The sequence below is a fragment of the Rhinolophus hipposideros genome (genome assembly GCF_964194185.1).
Source record: "Rhinolophus hipposideros genome assembly, chromosome: 10".
NCBI lineage: Eukaryota > Metazoa > Chordata > Mammalia > Chiroptera > Rhinolophidae > Rhinolophus > Rhinolophus hipposideros.
The window spans coordinates 65,262,282-65,284,725 of NC_138056.1; the positions used below are offsets into that span (position 1 = coordinate 65,262,282).

At 34.6% G+C, this 22,444-nt stretch overlaps 1 protein-coding gene across 4 annotated transcripts; it reads right to left on the bottom strand.

Annotated features, from left to right (window-relative positions):
- Positions 1-1,938: 1,938 nt before the first annotated feature.
- FAM76B (family with sequence similarity 76 member B) lies at positions 1,939-22,260 on the bottom strand. Of its 4 annotated transcripts, none has more exons than XM_081061629.1 (11): positions 21,893-22,260; positions 21,373-21,453; positions 20,998-21,062; positions 20,092-20,146; positions 18,734-18,889; positions 16,839-17,035; positions 13,837-13,884; positions 13,559-13,639; positions 12,772-12,907; positions 8,932-9,033; positions 1,939-4,577 (listed from the first exon to the last, which is right to left on the bottom strand). In XM_081061629.1, exons 1-11 carry the CDS (start codon positions 21,977-21,979, stop codon positions 4,488-4,490), a joined length of 1,098 nt encoding a protein of 365 aa, XP_080917755.1. In that variant the 5' UTR covers positions 21,980-22,260; the 3' UTR covers positions 1,939-4,487. The 4 variants fall into 4 exon arrangements, with proteins under 4 accessions (XP_080917755.1, XP_080917752.1, XP_080917754.1 ...); XM_081061626.1 differs by having other exon boundaries at positions 12,772-12,904; positions 21,893-22,087; XM_081061628.1 differs by lacking the exon at positions 21,373-21,453 and having other exon boundaries at positions 12,772-12,904; positions 21,893-22,087.
- Positions 22,261-22,444: the final 184 nt, after the last annotated feature.

Consider the following 22,444-nt stretch of genomic DNA (forward strand, 5'->3'; position numbering starts at 1 on the left):
GTTTAAATCATCTACCATCTCCTTGTTAATTAAAAAACAAATTCTGCATGTATATTCAAGGCATTGTTGAGAATTCAGATTTTTCTCTCCCCGTAAACTTGTCATATTCAATTGACTTTTCTCATTATCCTCAACCACTTAGTTACGGCTGATATGACTACATACATACATACCTCCTTAAAACTGATTTTTATTTGAGTGGCTAACTATTTAGGTACAAGTTACTTAAACCAAGCTACCCCCAAATTCTTTTTGGAAAACAGCAGGACTTTTTAATAAAAGTCAAAATTTAAGTCACTTAAACTTTCTTGCTCTGTTTTCCTGGCAATAAAATAAAGCAGTTGAAGAAAATGATTCCTATATTTTCTAGTTTTCTAGTGTAAAACTATCTGGTCTTACATCACTTCCTTTTCAAAACTCTAGTAGACTCTACCCATACGGTCTTTAAAATGGGGCTCTAAATAATTTTTCTGAATTCTTTCCAAGGTATCTTCCACTTATCCCTTAAACCTTTTTATTGTTTTTGTTATTATTTTTGTTGTTTTTTAAAGATTTTTATTGGGGAAGAGGAGCACTGTGCACTTCCAGGACTTTTTTTTTTCCCAAGTCAAGTTGTTGTCCTTTCAGTCTTAGTTGTGGAGGGTGCAGCTCAGCTCCAGGTCCAGTTGCTGTTGTTAGTTGCAGGGAGCGTAGCCCACCATCCCTTGGGGGACTCGAGGAATTGAACTGGCAACCTTGTGGTTGAGAGCCCACTGGCCCATGTGGGAATCGAACTGGTAGCCTTCGGAGTTAGGAGCACGGAGCTCCAACCGCCTGAGACACCGGGCCGGCCCTGTTCTTTTTTTAATACCACTGATTCTCAAACTGTGGGCTCTGGACCAGAAGCCAACAGCAACCTGGGAGCTTAGAAATGCAAATTATTGGGCCCTGTTTCAGACCTAAGGACTCAGGCCCGGGCTGAGGCCCAGCAAGGTGTTTAACAAGCATCCCCGGCCCCCAACATACACCCCAGTGACTGATGCATGCTCAAGTTTGAGAAAGCAATGAAAGACTAACCTTCCCAAATTTTCGAATGCCCTTGCTAAAGGTTATTAGCTTTTTATTGCAGTTTATGATATCAAAGTCAAGTGCTAGTCAAGTGCATACATGTTTTCATGTATGTTGTCTTCCCAACTAAACTATAAATTACACAATCATGTCTTTTTTCTATCCAACAACCTAACATGGTTCTTACCATGTTCCAAACTTTTCAAAAATTTTACTGTATTTACTTGATTTGCTTTACTGTTGCTTTAAATAGCTCAACAAAGATTTATATACCTTTTTTCCCCCTAGGAAAATGACTATTTCATAAAAACAGTCTGAATGAACAGATAGGAAAATCAAGTTTCTGTTCGGCCTGAGCCAATGATCTCAAATCTGTTGTTTTAGGGCCTCCTAAAGGGAAAATGTAGATAAAGCTTATGGTAGACTCAAATAATGGTCCCAAAGAGCTCTCGGTCCGAGTCCTTGGACCCTGGGAATATGTTGCCTTATATGACAAAAAGGAGTCTGCAGATGTGACCAAGGATCTGAGATGGGGAGACGATCCGGGTCACCCAGGTGAGCCCAATGATGGCCTCAGATGAGGGAGCAGAGGGAGCTACTTCAAACCGAGGATGGTGGAGGCAGAGACTTACAGATGCTGGAGGTCTGGCTAGGAAGATGAAGGGGCAAAGAGCCACAAAAAGCAAGGAATGCAACTCCAGGAGCTGGGGAAGGCAAGGAGACGGATTCTCCACTAAGCCTCCAAAAGGAGCCAGCCCAGCCAACACCCTGCTTTAGCCACCGAAATTGATTTTGGATTTTAGGCCGCCAGAACAGTGAGGGAATGTACGTGTGCTGTTTTAAGCCACTCAGTTTGTAGGAACTTGTTATAACAGCAATAGAAAACTAATACAAAGTTTTTGACAAGTTTTTATTGTGAAATATTGGATTTAGAAAAAAGTACAAAATGTCAACAGTCAGGTGTGTACAAGTACAGTATTTCAATAGTCTATACATGTGAACAGCTTAACAGGTTCACTGCAAAAAATGTGTATTTAGACCAATACAATCTAAAAAGGACTGTAATATTCACAGGCTATTAATACATAAATAACTTGAGCCAAAATGACCCTCACTGGTAAATGCTAATTAATAGCTGAAAACAGGCTAAAAAGCACAATACGGCACACCATAGTATCTCCTTACAGGTCCACATTTAAAGAACATCAGCTCATTGTGTCAATACGCTACAGATCCAGGACTGGGACTCAATTGCTAGTTTATACAACTGCAAAAAAAATTAAGTTATAAAATAAAGTCATGGAAAGAGGGTATTTAATTAGGACTAAATACTGTGAAGCCCCTAAAAGATTTTAGCCTTTGAATTTACAAGCTTAATTATTGAGACTGATTTTCAATTTTTAATCTGTGATTTACTAAAAATGTGGAAAGGGGCACCTTTCTATCATAGCAGCTCCGAAAAAGTATGTAAGAACTATTACACAGCTTATTTTAAAATGATAATGACCACTGTGGATTGACAAATGACTATGAAATTAGAATATAAAGCATTACAAATTTTAAAGAAAGGTAACAACTATCTTATGAATTTAGCAAATCCTGCAAAAATTAAAATTTGTGTTAAGAGGGCATTTGCTGAGAGTACTAAATTTAGGAAGATTATTGCATGACGATCTCATAAAAACAAACTAGCTTAGTTTTTCCAAGTCTGACTCATTCAATCTTTCACTATCACTTGAAAATTACCCTAGATCATATTTTCAAATTGGACAGTTATTTGAAATTACTTTCTAATGAGTAACTATAAGAATAATCTACTGAAATGTGAGTCATGTTGAAAACAATTATTACAATCATCCTGTATTCTGAGCAAAGGTGACCTTTGATATGACATTCATAATCAATGCTTGCTTAAAAACATCTTCAAAATTGATAAATTTAGTAAGTTTACTTTAAACAAATTTACCCTTGCCCATAAATTTCTAAGAGAAAGAACTCTTCCACTCTATCCAGTATACTAGCAATGCCTGATGTTTTAAAGTTAAATTAAAAGTCTGAACTGGCAGTTACTAAGCAGGAGATCAATTAATTCCATTAGACTGAAAACCAATGGATCAAAATATAATTAGTCAACAATTTCCCATAACCTATCCCACCCTATTTTAACCTTTTATAGACAATTTTAAAGACTCTGATATAATTTTCTTATAAATAGTACCTGAATCTTACAATAGATTCCAATTTATTCAAAGATAGTCACAGATTGATTTAAAAGTTATTTAATTTTTTTTTCAGATTTGCTTTAAAACTTACAAATTAAGTATGGTGTACATAAATATTAACTTAATGACATATTATAGGGAAAGCAGATATATGGACCACTGCAGAAAAATTATAAATTTTTAAAATTTTTATAAAAGAAAAATAAAGCAAAACATGTAACTTACAAAATATGAACATGAAGCTGTATCACATAAAAAATATACTCTATCAGAAGTGATTTAAAATTAAATCTTTGGGGAAGTATTTTGACATAATTCAATGAATTCAATGATCAACAGCTTCCCGCATCACACAGAAACAAACCACAAAATCATCTAAAGTCTATGTGCATTTTCAGTTCTTAATGCAACCTCAAACATTTTACTAGCAACTTTCATTTCCTTCTGAAATAGGCTCTGTACATATGCATTTATATACAAACATTTATTAAACATGATTTTAAAACAAGCTTTATATACAAAAGATCAGCATTCCTATAAATAAAAACATTAGGTGGCAAAAAGGCACTTGTAAGTAAAAATCTACAGTTTTTTTACAAAACAAAACACATTTTACCTTGGATACTGTACAATAAACATTAATTCCTATACCAATAATGAAAATACTAGTATACTAACTAATGTTAATGATCTAACTTTTAAAAACATATTTACATATTCTCTTTAATAAAGCACCATGATTCTCTCCTAAATTTATGTTGATGCAAAGTGAAAACAATTACCAAAAAAACCAGTGTTTACCACTTTCCTTATTTAAAAGTTTTTGTATTTCTAAACTGAAAATTGTTTATCTGTATTAGCATAGTGTGAAACAGAAAACAAAATGAAAACCCTGCTACTCTGACTACTCTATTATTGCATGTTGCATTTCATAAAGAGCACTATTCATGCACTCCTTCACAACTGTTTAATACTATTGCTGGCAAAAAAGTTCCTTGATATCAAATAATTAAAAAGTTACTTCAAACCAGTTGAAGTTTTATTTGAATGTTTTACAACTTAAAAAAATGCCTTACATCATCAGTTACAAAAGTGAATAGGAAACACGCCAATTCATTTGGTGTGCAAAAATATTCTTCCACTACACAGAATTTAAGGGCTTCACAGAATTTTTTTCAAATTTACATTTTTAGCAGAAACACTAAATTAATAACTTTCTCAAGGGGATGTTAGTATGCTTCCACTTTTGTCAAACTTTTTGCCCTTTGACAATGCTGCAACCTGTTTGAGTAGTTCTCTGTTTTTGGCCTGTGGGAGACAGAAACATTTAAGGTTAAAAATGTTTGAAATACTAAGTCATGCTGAAGAATACTACTTGTCTAATGCTGTTTTCACTTACAGACCAAGATTTCATTGAAACACTAACAGAATTAAATGAAAAAGCATATTTAGGTTCATCTCTTTATAATCGGTTATTAAAAAGGCAACTTAAAGTGAACCTGCTTAAAAGAGGGTCAAAATTTTAAATAGGGATAGAATTTTTGGCTCTTTATCCTAAAAACAGGAAATGAAAACCATGAAAGTAAGTTTTATTTTATAATAAATAAGACCAAACGACTCAAGTGATGATTTAGGAGGAATAGTTCCCTACAGATTGTACAATCTTTTATTTGATGTTCACTTATTTTTAGAACAAGTGTAAAAAGTCCTTTTTGCAAAAATATTGATTTTATCACTTTGCCACAGGGACTGGTATCTAAATGTTTTTTTGAAGTACCCATCAGCACCGCCCTTTCTGATCTTATTTTTGCTCCTTTAATTGTCATATAGTCATTTGGTATTAGCTTTGATCAAATTTGAGCAGTAACACATACTCATTGTTTTTAGTTTCATGAAAGGCTGAAATTTCTTTTCAGATTCACAATTGCCCTTTGTCATCTACCTGAACTGAATTTGCACTTTATTCAAATGTACCATCCACCATTGAAAGACACTGACCTTAAGCCGATGTGCTGTGACAATCACTAGTGTTTAGTGAAGAGGAATTTGGAAGTAGGGACCCTTCAGTATTCAGAATACTTTCATATTTTCACTGCCTTTGTTTCCCTACGCAATCTCTTAAGTGTGGAAACAGATAATAAGAACCCTCCATATACTACATAAGTACATTAATGATCAAACACTTTTGAAGTTTTTGAGCCAAAAATCTGAGCACTGCCCTAAATAAAATTTTAAAAGATATCCTCTGGCTTATGTTTGAAAACAATTTTCTTTCACAGGTCTCAAGATTTTTTATTATCTAGATACTTTTTTTTAACCCCAGTGCTTTATCTTTTACTCTAATTTTAGCCTTTGTATGGCAAATTAACATCCTGCCTTCTGTGTATACCATCTTAAAGCAGCTTCATGAGATAGAAACCTTTCCAAGCTTTGTACTTTAACTCCCCCAGTCATCTTCATTCAAACTCTCCCTAATGCATAACCTATGACCTCCAAAATGCAAATATTCTTAGAGCAATCTTATATTTGCAAATCATATGTTTGCACAATTAGCAGCAGCATTTCTGTGTTCACGGTTATTAAATAATTAAGGTGGTAATTAAGAGTTTCTAGTTCAATTTCAAATTTATAAAACCATCAAGAATTTAAAATGATTTTATTTTCCCTTTAAAACTAAACAGTTTGAGAAACTCAGGGGTCAAATCAATGAGAATGCCTGGCAGTTAGTGGAAGTCAAGTGAGCACACTCTATCGATTGGGTTATTATTCAGCTGACCAGTCCTAGTCAATGTGGTAGTTTTGAATTGTTTTCTTTTTACTGTTAGCTACAGATTATTTAATTTGTAACTATAGTAGACGTACTGGCTAAAAAAATATATTTTAAGAACAAATTTTAAAATACAAATTAATGAAGGGCATAAAAAGGGATATCTGTAAGTTACATTTATATAGAAACATTTATACTGACACACCAAATCATTAAAAAGTTAACCTTCAAATTATTTTTTCTTGATCAATTAAAAAAAATGAGTTTATAATTTTCATATCCTAAGTATGAAATACCAGAATTCAAACATTAGGTATTGAAAGCAATTTTTCCTTTTAATTCTTTAGCAGCTAATTTTCAACCTGCATTTATATATTTTGTCTCCTACTCGTGTCACTAATAAATTTGTCTGCTAATAAATTATGTAAGAAAAAAGCATTTAAGAAAAATAAACAGTGCATCAGTTGTTAAATGGAGACAAGCCCAATTCTGCCGATTCTAATATAGGTATAATAAAAATATATTTTGTAATACAATATTTAAATACAAATACATTTAAAATTTGTATACTAATATTACTTATTACGCACCTTCAAAAATCCATTATTATTTAAAAACACTCAAGCAAGTTAAAAATGTTTAGAAACACTGGCATAAAGGAAAGAATATCTGGATTAAGAATCATACACATCCTGCTTTGAATCCTGGCTCTGACATTTATCTGCTGTGTAACCTGGAGTCAATTTTCTCATCTGTAAATGGAAACTTCACTACCCACAACAGGGGTCGAAAGAACTAATCAGAAATATAAAACTTAGCTAAACACAGCGACTTGTACATAGCAGGCACTCAAATGTTTGCAGCCTTTTCACCCTTTTATCAACTTACCTCCTAAAGGAAAGGTAAATTGTTTTGATATTCTTGATATTTTAGGTAATTTGGGTTGTTTTTTGTTTGTTTGTTTTGGGTGGGTTTTTTTTGGTATTCTGCACCATTTTTTCTTGTGATGCTCAGTGTTTTTTTCCTCCAGGCGTGGTAGTTAAAAATGTTTTGAGAGCTATTAGAGCAAGGTAACTTTCCTGGTATAGGGTTTAGTTTCTTATCACAAAAAGATAAGAAAAACAGTTAACTATGTTTACTCACCTACTAGTACAGGGTTGCTAAAGGGAGTGGGATTTGAAAGAAGGTACTTAACTGTGACAGAATGTTAACAAACATAACATGAAACAGAAAACCTAAGTAACCTGAAGGGGTGGGAAAAGGTGGAACAGGAGAAAGTATAGTCAAATCAGAGTCAGAAGATGCAGGTTTCTATGGAACTTCTGACATATAACTCAGTTATTTTAAGATGCAAATAAGACAGCCTATGTAAAATCGTATTGAAAATATCACACTCTATTAGTTAATATTCTATCATATGAAACTTCAGCTACCAACCAAGAGAACGTAAGCTTAAGGTCAATCAGGCTAGACATCAAAGAGGTTCCCCTATACTTACAACTACAAAATAAAACAAGCTGCCTTTCCAACACTGAGAAGTACTAAGTGTTACTATATTTAAGTACTGCTCACAGTCTTTCCACCACTTTATTCTGGATTTACTCCAGAGTTTTGGTTTACACCACACCACACCAGAGATCATCATACACAAGATTTTGTTACCAAGTAATCATTCAGCATTAATAACTGAATGAGGAAAACAAAAATATCATAAAACTAATACTTGCTGGTGGATGGTAACAATGTGTAAGAAGTCCAAAATAATGAGCAATCTCAGGACATGGCCATTTCCATAAATCACCGCTCATTCAACAAATTATTGGAATGCCTACTATATGCCAAGTTCTATTCAAGGTTTTCTCTTCAAAATTCTTTGTAATAGTAACATCAGTGTTAATGGTAGGCAACCTGTACATCAAATTTCAACAGGTTCCTATATCCACTTTACAATCTTACTCAACTTAAGCTACTTTCAAAGAACTATGAAGAATACAAAACCGAGATAGCAATAGCAAATATCCCTTAGTGTTACATTGTTAAAAACAAACAAATTAACCAACCAACCAGGGCAGTATTAATTCCTTCCTTCCAACTTAAACTCTCCCATCAAGTCAAAAGTCTTGTGTGCTGGCATCTTCTACACTTTTAAAACTTCTGAAAACCTTTTACCTAAAGATTGACTCTACAAATGTCAGAATGTATAAATCAATAGAACAGGTAATTCAGTATGGTCTCATTTCTAAATTTATAAAACCTATGTGAGAAAAAGCTTAAATAAGGAAATAAATCTATATCCCCATTGCATGTTCTCATCTCTGCATGGCAGACATCAGATACTACTCTCTCTGTAACTGGTAACTCTTGGCTTCCCTATTCAGTTGTTGCCTATATTGACATCCTTCTGAGTCTATACACTTGACAGCACTCTGAGATTGACCTAGATGCTGCATCACTTCATGCAGCATAAATTTCATCTACCTGAGGTCCCTGAGAAGTGGTTTGTATACCCATCTCCTTTCCCATCATCTGCGAGGACATAAGAAGAATGATTGCACAATGTACTAAAGATCTCAGTTTCACGAATCTGATTTTCAGTTTTTTGCTTTTCATCTGATGGTCAACTGAACATACTGCAATGATACCCTCTCCTCTGAAAACCTCATTTGAAATTTAGGGAAAAGTTTTTAAAATTAATTATACTGATTTCCTCTACCAAGTGATTTCAAGCAATTACTTTTAATAGGAGCAGGATTAAAAACTAAGTCTGTAAATGAAAGCTGAAAATGTACCAAATATGCATAAAAAAGGGATAAAAATACTAGTCTAAGACAATGAATACTATTAAAAAAGTTTAGCCTTTCGTGACTAACTATTTATATAAATAATGTCATTTACCTGAAGTTGTTCCACAGTTTCTTTGTGAGCTTTTTCCATACTGTTCATCTTTGTTCTCAAGTTCGACTCTTGGTACTGAAAGTCTGCCTTTAGTTCAGTTAACTGAGAGATTAAGAAACAACAACAACAAAAACCAACATATATATGTGTGTCTGTGTATATATGTGTGTGTATATATATATATATATATATATATATACATATATATGCACATATACAAACACATTATTTAAAATAAACTCACAATTCATCAGATAAGTGGAAAATGTTATCAGCAGCTTCCTGAGTTTTATAACTTATCTAGAATTTTTGTGAAATGATGCATTCTACCTATTTTGCTGTAGTATAATTTTAAGGTTAAGATAATAATGAACCATCAGTAAAACATTGGGGAAGTTGCCTTTTTGTTTCTATTTAAAGGTGGCTTCACTGGATGGAGTTTGGCAACTGGTATGCCAATAGGAAAGCTTAATGGCTAATACCTTGGAAATGCCTCAATTAAAATGGACTTTATATTATAAATGAACAATAAAACTGGTTTAATAAAATAATCTTTCAATGATTAAAAGAAAACGTTTCACGTGGGGAAAGTACAAAGAGGAATGGTCCATGAAACAAGAGCTATGTTGCTTTCATTTGAAAACATACGTCCAGAATGATGTATCTGATTCCAACTAAGATTTGAGGTAAAAGTGAAGACCAAACCACGGAAGTATAATTAATATGGAACAAGAAAGGAAAAGGCGTTACTTTAAAATTTGGGCTAATTAGACAAATGTAACAAAAAGTAATTTGAAGAAGCAAAGAAGGCTACATGACAACTTTTCATAAATATCAGTAACAAGGAAACTATAAAATCTCATGACTTTACACTAAGAAGTTGGTATTATATAATTTCATTATTAGAACTCTGCATAAAAAAGCTTCTGGTTACTTTTAAATGGTTTTTATTATGTAAGCTTTAAAGGTTTGCAGTTCTTTTTTGTAATTACCCAATAGTTAGTGAACTGAAATAAACTGAAATATGTACAACAGAAAAAAGAGAGAAAGGAAGTCATGGTGTCTTACATTCTTATTTTCTGAATAAAAGTCCTTGCTTTCGTCAAATTCAAAGAATAAATGAATTCTTTTTTCTATATCACAAAGGAATTCCTGTGCCAAAAAGTCAATTCACATCTAACCAGCTAAGATACTCATTTTCTCATTACTATACTGTGAGTTGCTTCCAGATTAAGAATTTCTGGAAGGATTGTTTACTTATTCACCTTTGTATCCTCATGATCTAGTATGTAGCTGGTTCTAAAAATCACTAAATAAAGTGAAATAAATTCAAGAAAATTACTTGGTTGTCTTAGATTTACATTATAAGAAAAAACTGCCAATATGTAGCCATTTTAGGCTTACAATTATTACTTTCCTTATAACACTGCTAACTGCCCCATTCCCATTAGTGTTTCTTAAGAAAAAAGGAACACTAATGAAAGTAGAAAACTCAACTAAGTGCACTAATATAGAAAATTATGCTAGGAAAAGGAAAAATATCTTAAAAGTAAAAAAAAAAAAATCCCACAATTCATTACTACTTGGTTTTGGAATCACTGTTATAGTTGACTTACCATTTTATTCAACTTTTATCTAGATTGATACAGATATAGCTGTCTTTCTGCAATAGAAATGTCGCTAAATTTCTGCGTATAAAACAAATTTTCATAAAAGCTCATCAATTTAAAATATCCTGCAGTTACTCAAAAATAACCATTAAAAATAAGATACTTATAACTATCTTATTTTTACTAGTATCTTATGTCAATACTAAATTTTATAGACTGAATTTGCTTAAAGGCACAAATGTGTTAAAAGAACTTTAGATACATTAACGATCAAGCTGTGGGAAAATGTAACACCAAAGTTGTTCAACGTAGACAAACAAACAAAAATTCATAGACAGAGACAACAGTTTAGTGGTTACCAGAGGGTAAGGGGAGATGGGGTGGTAGAAGAGGGAAAAGAAGAGTTCAAGTATATGGTGATAGAGGGAGAACTGACTCTGGGTGATGAACACACAATGCAATATATAATGTATTATACAATTGCACACTTGAAACCTATATAATTTTAATAACCAATGTCACCCTATTAAAAAAAGAAAAAAAAAATATATATATATATAAATAGAAATGGAAAAAAAAAAGTTGTTGAATGCCAGAGCAGAATTGTAAAAGCCAGGTTAGACAGAAGCACTACTATGGATACTCAGAAACAGATAATTCATATATGTTCATATATGTACGTATTTATAATCACGTTGTTTATAATTTTAAAAAGACTGTTTTCCTACTGCATTAAAATGTTTGAAACAGATCAAACTAGATAGCCTAGGACCGTAAAACAAGTACAAAAGTAGATTCTACCCTCAAAGATGACTAAGCGTTAGTAATTGGAACTATAAGCACTTATACATGCTAGGAGCTATAGTACAGTGTTTCCGGTCTTATAAGACCGGTCTCATATTAATTTTTGTTCCAAAAGACTCATTAGAGCTGATGGTCCGGCTAGGTCTTATTTTTGCGGAAACACAGTAAGTACTCTACATTTTCATTTAATCATAACAACTATCCCATAAGATGGTATTAATACCCTCATTTTTAAAATGAGAAAACTGAGGCCTAAAGAAGTGAAAGCATTCTGAGCAAGTTCATACAGGAAGTTAGAACTTTACATTAAATAGACAAAATGTTTGATATTCCTCTTGATCTAACCTATAAATAAAATCAAACAAAATTCCAATAAACACACTTCCTACAAAATAATCTTAGACACCTAATGCTAATCACTGACTAAAACACAAAAAAATTTCCATAGCATTACTTTTCACCAGTTATTTAATCTGAATTGAAATGAATACATGACTGGTATATCAAAAATTATATTCAGGCACTGGCCCGGTGGCTCAGGCAGTTAGAGCTCCGTGCTCCTAACTCCGAAGACTGCTGGTTCGATTCCCACATGGGCCAGTGGGCTCTCAACCACAAGGCTGCCAGTTCGATTCCTCCAGTCAGGCAAGGGATGGTGGGCTCCGCCCCTTGCAACTAAGATTGAACATGGCACCTTGAGCTGAGCTGCCCCTGAGCTCCCGGATGGCTCAGTTGGTTGGAGAGCAACTTCTCAACCACAAGGTTGCCAGTTCGATTCCTCGACTCCCGCAAGGGATGGTGAGCTGTGCCCCCTGCAACTAGAAATGGCAACTGGACCTGGAGCTGAGCTGCGCCCTCCCCAACTAAGACTGAAAGGACAATGACTTGAAGCTGAATGGCACCCTCCACAACTAAGATTGAAAGGACAACAACTTGACTTGGAAAAAGTCCTGGAAGTACACACTATTCCCCAATAAAGTCCTGTTCCCCTTCCCCAATAAAATCTTTAAAAAAAAAAAAAATTATATTCAATTACTTTCTTAAATCAGAAGAATTCACAAAATATTCTCTACATTTCGTTTTCAAATTAAGACATTAGAACTATTCTCATTTTTAAAATTTTAATTAAAAAAATGTTTAATAGAACATTAGACCTATTTTAAATTACAGGCTTAGTGAAAACTAATTTTCAGAAATTACTACAATTCTAATTAGCTCTCAATTCTTAGAACAAAAATTCTGAAAGACTATTTTATTTATCTTCATTAGACAGCTTAGGGTCCAATTTGGGCTTTCATAATGTATCTTTAGGAATTATGCACCACAAACATTACCAAATGATTAAACAAGGTTTAATAAAATTTGCAATTATCAGTAAAGAGTCAATATGTAAATCTTACCAGGCTTCAGCGAACCATGTTCTTACCTTTTTATCTTTTTCTAAAATGGTCTGGTCTCTCTGCTGTAAGAGACGTTTAAGTGACATCACTTCTTCTTTCAGTTGACTTATAAGGACAAAATTGTCTGTTCCCCCACTATCTGCTGACTGATTTATAGAGCTACTAAAAAGAAAAAAGTAAAACACAGTTAAATGAAGTAGAAGAAAAATTATCAGGTGTTCAAATTGCATAAATTAGACAATTCCACAAACATCCTTAAGGCTAATGCAAAAAAATATGTACCTGACAGAAATGGATGCAACTGGCAAATTACCTTACTAATGGCACACATTACATACACCTGCAGAAATATAATTCAGTATTAGCTTTTAGGGGGTCAATACTTCTAGTGTAAAGCAATAGGCAGCCAATTTGTACAGTAACATCAGCAAACTTGGCTAATGAACTAAAACAAAGTCACGCTCGCTCATAATACCTTAAATCTAAAAACATTTTCCAAGCAGGTCAATTTAAAATATCACAATTAGATTTGTGTATCATTGAAGAATAATTAAGATAAAAAGAACGTTCTCTATTCAGATGTTTTCCTTTTTTCAAAACCCAAATTCATTCCCCAAATACAAAAACAGTGCAGTGCCACTTTCTTATTGCCAAAATTAAGTTAAAATTTTTTAACTGATTATGTTTATTCTTCTGAATGACTCAAAGTCAATGTAGAAGACACATGTTTCTATTCTTTTACCTAATAATAACTGGCAATCAACCGTAACTGTTCAACTAAGTTGAATTTTCACTAAAGGAATTCATTTTTACCTATCTCCATTAGATGGCTTAGATTCCAATTTGGGCTTTTTCTTTGGAGTTTCATTCTGAATTGCTGCGGAGGATTTATGGCTGAAACCAAACATTAATAAGAATAATTAGAGTAAAAAGGGCTGAGGCACCAAGTGATAAGTTAATTCTCTTCCCCTAAAACATTACCAAATATCACTGAATTTTTAAAAGCCTAACTTAACATGGTTAAAGGGATGTCACATTTTAAAAAATAATTTTCGAAATACTTCAGTAAATATGTTAACATATTTACTTACCTCTGTTTCCACAGTCCCTGCTCTTGTTCTGGACTCAGACTGCTGATTCTGAAAAATATATAAATGACATTTAATAACAAACAATATTTATTTAATACATCTACACATAACAGCATTCTTCCCAATGAAATCAAATTCGTATATTTATTATAATCCTTTGTTCAGAGAAAAACACATTCAATTAAGTTTTCAGACTAAGCTAATATATACATATACATATATATATATATATATAGAACAAATCACATTCTAGTAAGATAAATTCCAATCCGATGACTACTATGTAGTCATCTTAAATTCTTCAAGAAAGGTACAATGATAGGGACTAAATTTTTTATTTTAATCAGCACTTCCATAATTCAATTAAATCTCATATTAAGGGTTGGGGTGTATGACCGTGAAAACCACCACAACAGGCTTCTATAATTACAAAGACCGAGAATCATTGCACTTAGGCTGCCCTTACTATTTCAGATAGAAGATGTTCTATCTTTTGAGTCAAGGCCTTCCTAATAATCCCACATGAAGATTCTTCCTTTGGAGTAACTCAAATTCTTCAGAATAATATGTCAGGTTGAACGAGGAAATATCTTAATTTCTGTGTTTCTTTCCTAGTTTTCCTAAGAACTCTCTCCAAAGTCTCTAGATCTTTCTTTAGTCAATACTCTGAAGAAGTCATGCTGAAAATATTGGGAAATTTCACAATAATAACTGATTTAACTTTTATTTACAATGAATACTACTTCTCTTCCACCATGCCATACTAGTAATATAACCACCTTACAATGCACTATGAATCCTACAAATTTTCCCACTGTACTTGCACATTAGCCAATGCTTCATTAAGCCCTAGTTTATTGACTCAACACGTATAGAACATCTCCTATGTACAGACATTGTGTATTTATAAAATATAAGAGATGTTAGAAGACCTGGGTTGTGAGATCTTTTGCAAGTTAATTACAATTTCTGAGCCTCAGTTCCCTCACCTATAAAACAGGTATAATACATACCTTAGAGGGATATAAGGATGAAATGAATTACGTATGTAAAAGCACTTAGTACAGTGCTAGCATATACACAATGAGAAATACGTATACCTGTCTGTATAACATTTACTATTATTTTAGCTGTAGTTTTTTTAAGCAAAACTGAAAAACAGACCATGTTCTTAACAATCACCTCTAAATAAACACAAAGTTGGGGAATTCTGTAATTCTGTGAACCTTAATTTTTCCTTACTTGTGGCAATGAATGGCAACCTTCCTTAGAAATTCAGCTGCCATTTTATTTCTTTTAAAAATTTTATTATCAGCATTAGCAGGCCATATAATCATACATGAATTAACAGCACTACCCAGATTTCAAAGTGAGATCAATCATATTAGTAATGATTAAAGAGAAACACTCAGGATTCTCATCCTTGCTTTCTGAGGTGGGCCATTCCTGGATCCAGATTGACCTAGGTTTCATTCTCCCCCGTCATATCATTGTTCTAATCTACTAAACTTAAGATAGGACTCCACAAACTAGTTGCCTACTTGTCAAACGGTCTATATTCATCAAATACAAATTAGTATTTCTATTTCCTAAATAATCAAAAGTGAAAAAATGTCAATACCATCCTCTTTCCCTTTACTTTTGAAACTTGTCTTAAAAAATTAAGTACCTGTCACGGAATTTAATTTTTATAAACATACTGAATGAGTCCTTTCACATCACACCAAGACAAATTTATATGTAAAGGACAAAGGAAAAGGACACTTCAGCTGAGTCTTAGGAGCAGGCTTGCCGCATAGCTATTTTGTCATATTTTTTATTAAAACAAGAAGCAAAAACAAGGACAATTTATATTCCTTTGCTCCTTGGGATACTCTGATATAAAGACCACAAAACTTTTTCAAAATAGCAAGATTAAAAGTCACTATGCAGTCTACCACTGTTATATCCAGAAAGCACAACACAATAAGGCACGTGGAAAAACTGCTCCTGAAGTAAACATCGGTGCCTCAAAAACACCCCATAATTTAATATGTGCTTGGCTACAATTTAGAATCAAATCTTTATTAGACAGAACCGTATTATATTCTAAAAAAAACTGCTGTGTTCCTAACTGTGGTAGACATTACTGTTTTGTAAATAAAATTATGTTTTACCTATCTAGAACTTTAAAGACTTATAGAGAAATTTGGGAAAAAACAGTGAATTCTGAAAATCAGTATGTACCATGTTCCTGTGTTCTCCATTTTATTTTGTGTTTTAATGTTCTTGATTTTGCCCTGAAGACTAAAACCACACTTAAAAACCTTTATACTATACACATAAAGGGTTAAGATATTACTAATATATAACTCCGCCACCACAAGGCACTTTAAAAAAACAAGTAGTTGTTTATATTTGAAGAGTTCCTGCCTATGTGTTTAAAAAAATAAATAAAAATAAACAAAAAAACAGCAAAGCACCACTAGTTAAAAAGATTATGTTTCAAACTTTGAGAACCTTCAAGATTTAAAATGTTTCTATCCCAGTTACAAATGATAGTGTTACAATCTGTTCCCAAAGATACTGAATGTATCTACATTTCCTAGTCACTGGTCTAATTTTGTTTTAACTAAAGTAAATAAATGATACCTGAGGTAAATGCAATTTTTACAAATAGAATCCTAGCAATTATTTAAACAAAAAAATAATGAGGCTTTTGATAATGGAAATCAATAAAGTATTTAATTAACTCCAATGTACTTATATTTTTACTTCATGATGTAAATTTTATAATTTCCTAAATGTCCTATCTATATTATTATGATATACAGCTAAATACACTCCATGTGTGTAATTGTATATACTGAATAAAGTGGGGAAAAGCCCTAGACACTCTCAAAGCTGATCGTGTACAATGGAAACTAGACTAGCACTAGCTAGGATTTGCGAAAGTTAAACCCCAATATATGGCATTAAAGTGCCTGGGAGGATTTTAGAAAACATGATTTCAGAGTACTTACTTGTGATGACTACTGCTATGACGATGGTGATGGTGATGATGGTGGTGATGATGTTTTGAATGATGCTGGTCTTTCTCAGTAAGAGAAGAAGATGAATTTGAATGTGAAGATCCGAGGCTCTTCCTTTGTTCTTTTGTCTTCTGTAAAACTCTCTTATATGATAAAGTACAGAGCCAGCATAATAACTTTCCATCAACCTTTTAAAAGAAAATATTTTTATTAGATTAAATGTACCTGTAAACTGGCCAGAGGTGAAACCAGGTAAGAGAAGTGCTTCTACCTATATTTCTCTATCTCAAACACACACACAATTGAAAAGTTGAAGTAAAACTAGACTTTTCTGAAACTTGGGAAAATTCTTGTTTGGAGGATCATAAAATTGATGAGGATGGTATGTGGACTTCCATTAGTTTTGAGGCATTTTTTAATTTGGAAAAACTTGTTTTATTATTTGGAGAATAAGCATAAATTGATATAGTTCAAAGAAATCTACGGAATCACTAGACTGAATTCTTAAATCACATTTTAGTAATTACTAAAATGACAAAGTATTTTCCACTACAGTAAAAACAGTTACTTTATAGAAAAAAAGAGAGCTCGAATGACATCTACAGTCAATTCTCATAATTTGCAGACTTCCCATTTCTAAATTCATCACCTACTTGCTAAAATTTACCTGTAACCCCCAAATCAACTTGCAGTGCTTTCGTGATCATTCATGCATATGTACAGAGCAGCAAAAAATTTGTGTAGCCGAATAGCAAACCCTCCCCGCTCAGGTCAAACAAGGTGATGCTCTGCTGTCCTCTTCCTTCATCTCTCATACCCTAAACAAATCCTCATCATCTATTTAGTGCCATGTTTTTTGCATTTTTTGCTTATCAGTGATTTCACTGTTTAAAATGGTCTCTAGGTGGATTGAAGTGATGTATATAGTGTTCCAAAGCACAAGAAGGCTGTGATGTACTCTATGTAGAAAACATGTGATAGATAAGCTTCCTTCAGGCATAGTTATACTGCTATTTGCATTACAACTGTTAATCTATCAACGGTATATATTAAGTAAGGTGTCTTTAAACAGAAACACACACAAAACAAGATTATGTATTAATCACCCTGTTGTGACCAAGTGGCACGAACCTAATCCTATATTGCCCTTAGGAAGTATTCACTAATTCAGTATTTGCAGCAACTTTATAGAACATAACTACTACAAACAACGAGAATCAATTGTACATGTCACGGGGATAGAAAATGAAACCACCAATTTCTATCTTCTATTTGTTCATACAAGAAGTGCTGGGGGGACATTTCTTACAACTAGGATACATATATTGCTGTGAGGGGATCTAGGGGAGCCCCTCAAAGAGAGTCATCCTGCAAATCAACTGAAACTGAGAAACAGGAGGTGAATGCTGATCAGCAGAGGAATACCACATGAATACACATTCTTTTTAAGTCACTGTAGGTAGAGGAAAACAAACAATGGTTTAAAATACGAGCTCCAAATCAAAAGGCACAAGAGTAACTTGAATCATGTTAATGAGCTATATTTTTTTCACACCAGCAACTTCAAGTAACCAGCAAAAGGGTAAGTAGCTGAAAGCGTTTAAAAGTTAGCAATTCTCCCAAACCAACCGTTGGATAACCAAGTAGTACAGAATAACCATCACAGAATGTTTTTTAAAGTACAGTGATCTCAAATGATCAACCTGAATCTAAGTATTATGCAAACAAGGAGAAAATGCACTATTCCTGCACTTTCATCTAACTACCAGCTTTCAGGGACCCAAAGAATACATCAAGTCTCGATAGTGTATTAATTATAATAACTTCCAATTTGTTTGCTGTTTTATTTCATTTCCAGAATATGTCATAACATAAATAAAGCATACCTTTCTTCTTCCTTCCTCCTTCCGATCAAAAGCGCATTGTTGCTTGCACTGTTCACAGGTCTGAGGTGGTCCATATTTTTTTTCTGAATTTGTACAACGCTGACACTTTGTACCAATAAATGCTGCAATTATGTTACAGTATTGACAAGGCTTAGGCTGAAAAACAAATACATGTTTTCTTTAACAGAGACATTTGAAAATATTAAAAATTTGCTATACAAAATAGAATTCTGGGTTAATTAAGGAAATGAATAGGTAACAAAATTTGTGTCAAATCAGTAAGTCCTCATTTAAGGTCCTCGACAGGTTCTGCGAGTGAACGAAACAACACATAATGAAACCAATTTTACTGTAGGGTAACAAGAGTTAAGTTCCCATGACATCTCTTCATATGACATCGCATCAGTGTCATAACAAAAAACAACATTTGAGGACCTGCTGTATGCTGCCATAATCAATAAAATTTATCATGTTTCTATTTGCTTAGTAAAATTTATTCCTAGTCATGAAACTTTTTGTTTCTCTATTGAATAGTTAAAAAAAGGTCACGAGTAACATTTATGATTCACATAGTATGTTATATAATGAAAAAGCTACATGTGAAAAGGGTCTTAAAAATAAAAATAAAGGTATGCATTGATAGGAAATTTTCATATATGCAGTTATTTGGGGGAACAAACCTCTACTAATATGATATCCTACTTAGTTACATCTTTTATTCAAAAAACATTTAACAACTTTTATCATATACAGGTACAGATGATACAAGGAATATATACTTTAGGTAATATTTCAACTTTAAAAAATTGGCATAAGCACATTCAACATAAACTATAATAAACATACCTTGATTTTCTTTGATATTCAAAAGACAATTCAGGATTTCATAGAGCCTTAAGGCCAGTACTTTGACTAAACATGACTGTAATATACCAGTAATGACTATAATACACATGTAAGAAAAGAATTTATACTAGAATAATGTCATGACTTTTGTGAATCAATGCCTGAATTGTGCTGCTATATAAAAATTATTGGAGTTTCTGAAGGGAGAAAAGTATGATTATGCAAATTTTATGGGTAAGGTGCTTCTCCATAACCAGTAGTTTTCTATATTTGAATCTTTACAGAATAAAATCACACATTTTACACTGACTTTCAGTGTATAAAACAGGCACATGACTGCTTTTAAATGTTGTCATCTTCTCATCAGACTGTCTACAGAAAATTTCTTTCCTGAAATATTTTTATATGTTGAAGTATTTAAGAACATAGCTATACGTATTTTTTAAAGGTTCATCTTTGTGAAAATTATTAATTGACCAGTAACAATACATGAAAATATATGACATACTTACAGTGCCAAACTGCTTCACATTTTGAGCACACTTCTTACAAATTGTATTAGTTTTGCTGAAAAGAAAATGATATATAGGTGATCAAATTTATGTGGCTTTCTGAAGTAATCAGAAAAATGTTCAACGAAAGCAGAGTACTATTTGCTTTAGAAGTATTTAAAACTTACTCTAATATAAACCAAAGGTTTTTTAAAAATACAAACATAGGGCTCAGCGCCCACGGACTGTTATTCAAATTTATTCCTCTACCATTAAGATAAATGTTTCTATACATTTTTGTTGTGTATTTTTTGGTAAACAAAAGAATCCTAATGTTTTCTATCTTCTTCCAAAATCTTCACACTTGTCACTACTTACGCACAGCATTATGAATCAGTGCTTACCTAACCTTCCACTGAGCCTTCTCCAATAGACATCATAGTACTGCTTTGGTGCCTACACAACTTATGAAGAATTTGTTTTTCTCTTAGGCTACTCTCACAGTATGTGCTCTAATTCTCTAATAGGAATCATCCTATTAAAAAAAAGTGTGTGCCGTTCTTCCACTGGTAACAAGTTATGAGTAACCTTTCCTCAGGTCTATGTCAGCATTGATGTGCCTTTCTTTTTTTAACTTTAATGTGCTTATGTCTGAAATGTCTGAATTTTTCATTAGCAAGGCTATACGCTTTCCACACAATAATTTATTCTTTTCTCATGTGCAAACTGAAGTCTAGGTCGAAAATAACCATTAATTTCTTTGTCAACATTGTCTCTCCTATGTCTCAAAGGTTTACAGCATAAAATTTAAGATGCTAAACCATTAAAAAACACAGACTCTAATACAAGTATGGAGTTAAAACCCCCAAGTATTCCCTACAGATAATACTTTGTCTTTAACAATCAAAAACGGTTCAGTATACAAACCTCTCTTGTTGAAATTCAGATCTGCAGTAAGTACATTTTACAATAGGATGTGCAATCCGACATTCCTGTAATAAGACAATGAATTAGTCAGTACCTATCTCAAAGTCCCAAATTTCACTTTTCTGGTAGAAAATTGTTACCTAGCCTAGTCAAATGTCTAAAACATTAATAAAATATTCCCCCCCCAACGTAAACAATTGGGTGATTTATCATATAAGTGGCCAATTACATCGTAATTCCTTAGAGGCGGCATAGGTGTCTTTGTCTTTATTACACGGGGGAGGGTATGCTACAGATAAATTAAGAAAGCTGTCAAGGCCGATTTCAAGGATTGGTTAAATGTGAAACTACTTATTATTTTGCACCGTTGCTCACAGACAGCATCCCGGCTTTAATGGGATGGGAGGAGCTCCAAATCATAGAGCATTCTGTTCCCAAGCCAGTCGCTTCGCTTTCCTGGGCAGGAAAGAAGGATGCCATCAGCTTTGCTGCTTCAGGTTCCTAGCAAGAAAGTGCAAAAACCGTCCCCTGCCTCCCGGTGGAAGGAGAGGACAGACCAGGCAAAAAACCCAGACGAAAACATCTCCACCCCAGGGTCGCTGCGGCATAGACAGGTGGCTGCCTCACTCAGCCCCACCCCTGAGACCCCTGAATGTTGCTGGGGCCCGGCCCACTCCTGGGCCTCCAGGAAGCGGGCAGGATTCTGTCTTCTCTCAGGGGCCTTTCCCAGCTGATGCCCAGGTCATTCGAGAAAGGGATCCCCCGGCGAGGGGGCGAGGGCTCCAAACCCCCAAGGCGCCGGCAAAGAGAGCGAGACCGCAGTGCAGCGGGCACCCAGCTCCCTCGGGCTACGGCCGAGGAAACCCCGCCCGCCCGCCGCCCCGCGCCCACGGACCTTGCAGAGCTGCTGTCCCTGGGAGAGCTCCTCGAAGGGATAGCGCTGGGTACATTTGGTGCAGGCGTACAGGGCCGAGGCCGCCATCCTGCTCCTCAGTCTCCTCCTCCACCGCCACCCGCTCCGAGGCGGGGCCCTACGGAGAACTCGGGCGCCGCCGCCGCCGCCGCCGCCCGGGCCGCGGGCTCCTCCTCCTCCCCCTCCCCCTGCCGCGCGCCCACCAGGGCCTTGCCGCGAGAGCCCAAGGCCCTGTGGACGCCGCCGTCTCCCTCCGCCTCCACTTCCGCCCCAGCCCACCCAGTGACGCCGTCCCAGCCGCTCCCGCTTAGGCCCCGATAGCGGCGGAGGGAGACGAAGCGGGTCGCTCGCTGCAGTTCAGCTGCGCGGCAGCGGATCCGCTTCCTTCTCGGCCTCCCCCATTCCTGATTAGCTGGGGAGGTTACGCGTCACGCGGACGCTCCTCCCCACCCCTCACCCCGGCTACGCAGGGAGCGCCCACAAAGGGAGGAAGCCGCTGGCCAATAGCAGCCCGCCGCTCTCCGCGCGCGAACG

Coding starts and splice junctions, on each gene's coding strand:
- FAM76B (XM_081061629.1), bottom strand. CDS start 21,979: ATGGCGGCCTCGGCCCTGTACGCCTGCACCAAATGTACCCAGCGCTAT. Junction 13,640..13,836: donor CAGGGACTGTGGAAACAGAG/GTAAGTAAATAT, acceptor GTTTGGTTTCAG/CCATAAATCCTCCGCAGCAA. Junction 4,578..8,931: donor AAACTGTGGAACAACTTCAG/GTAAATGACATT, acceptor TGTCTCCCACAG/GCCAAAAACAGAGAACTACT.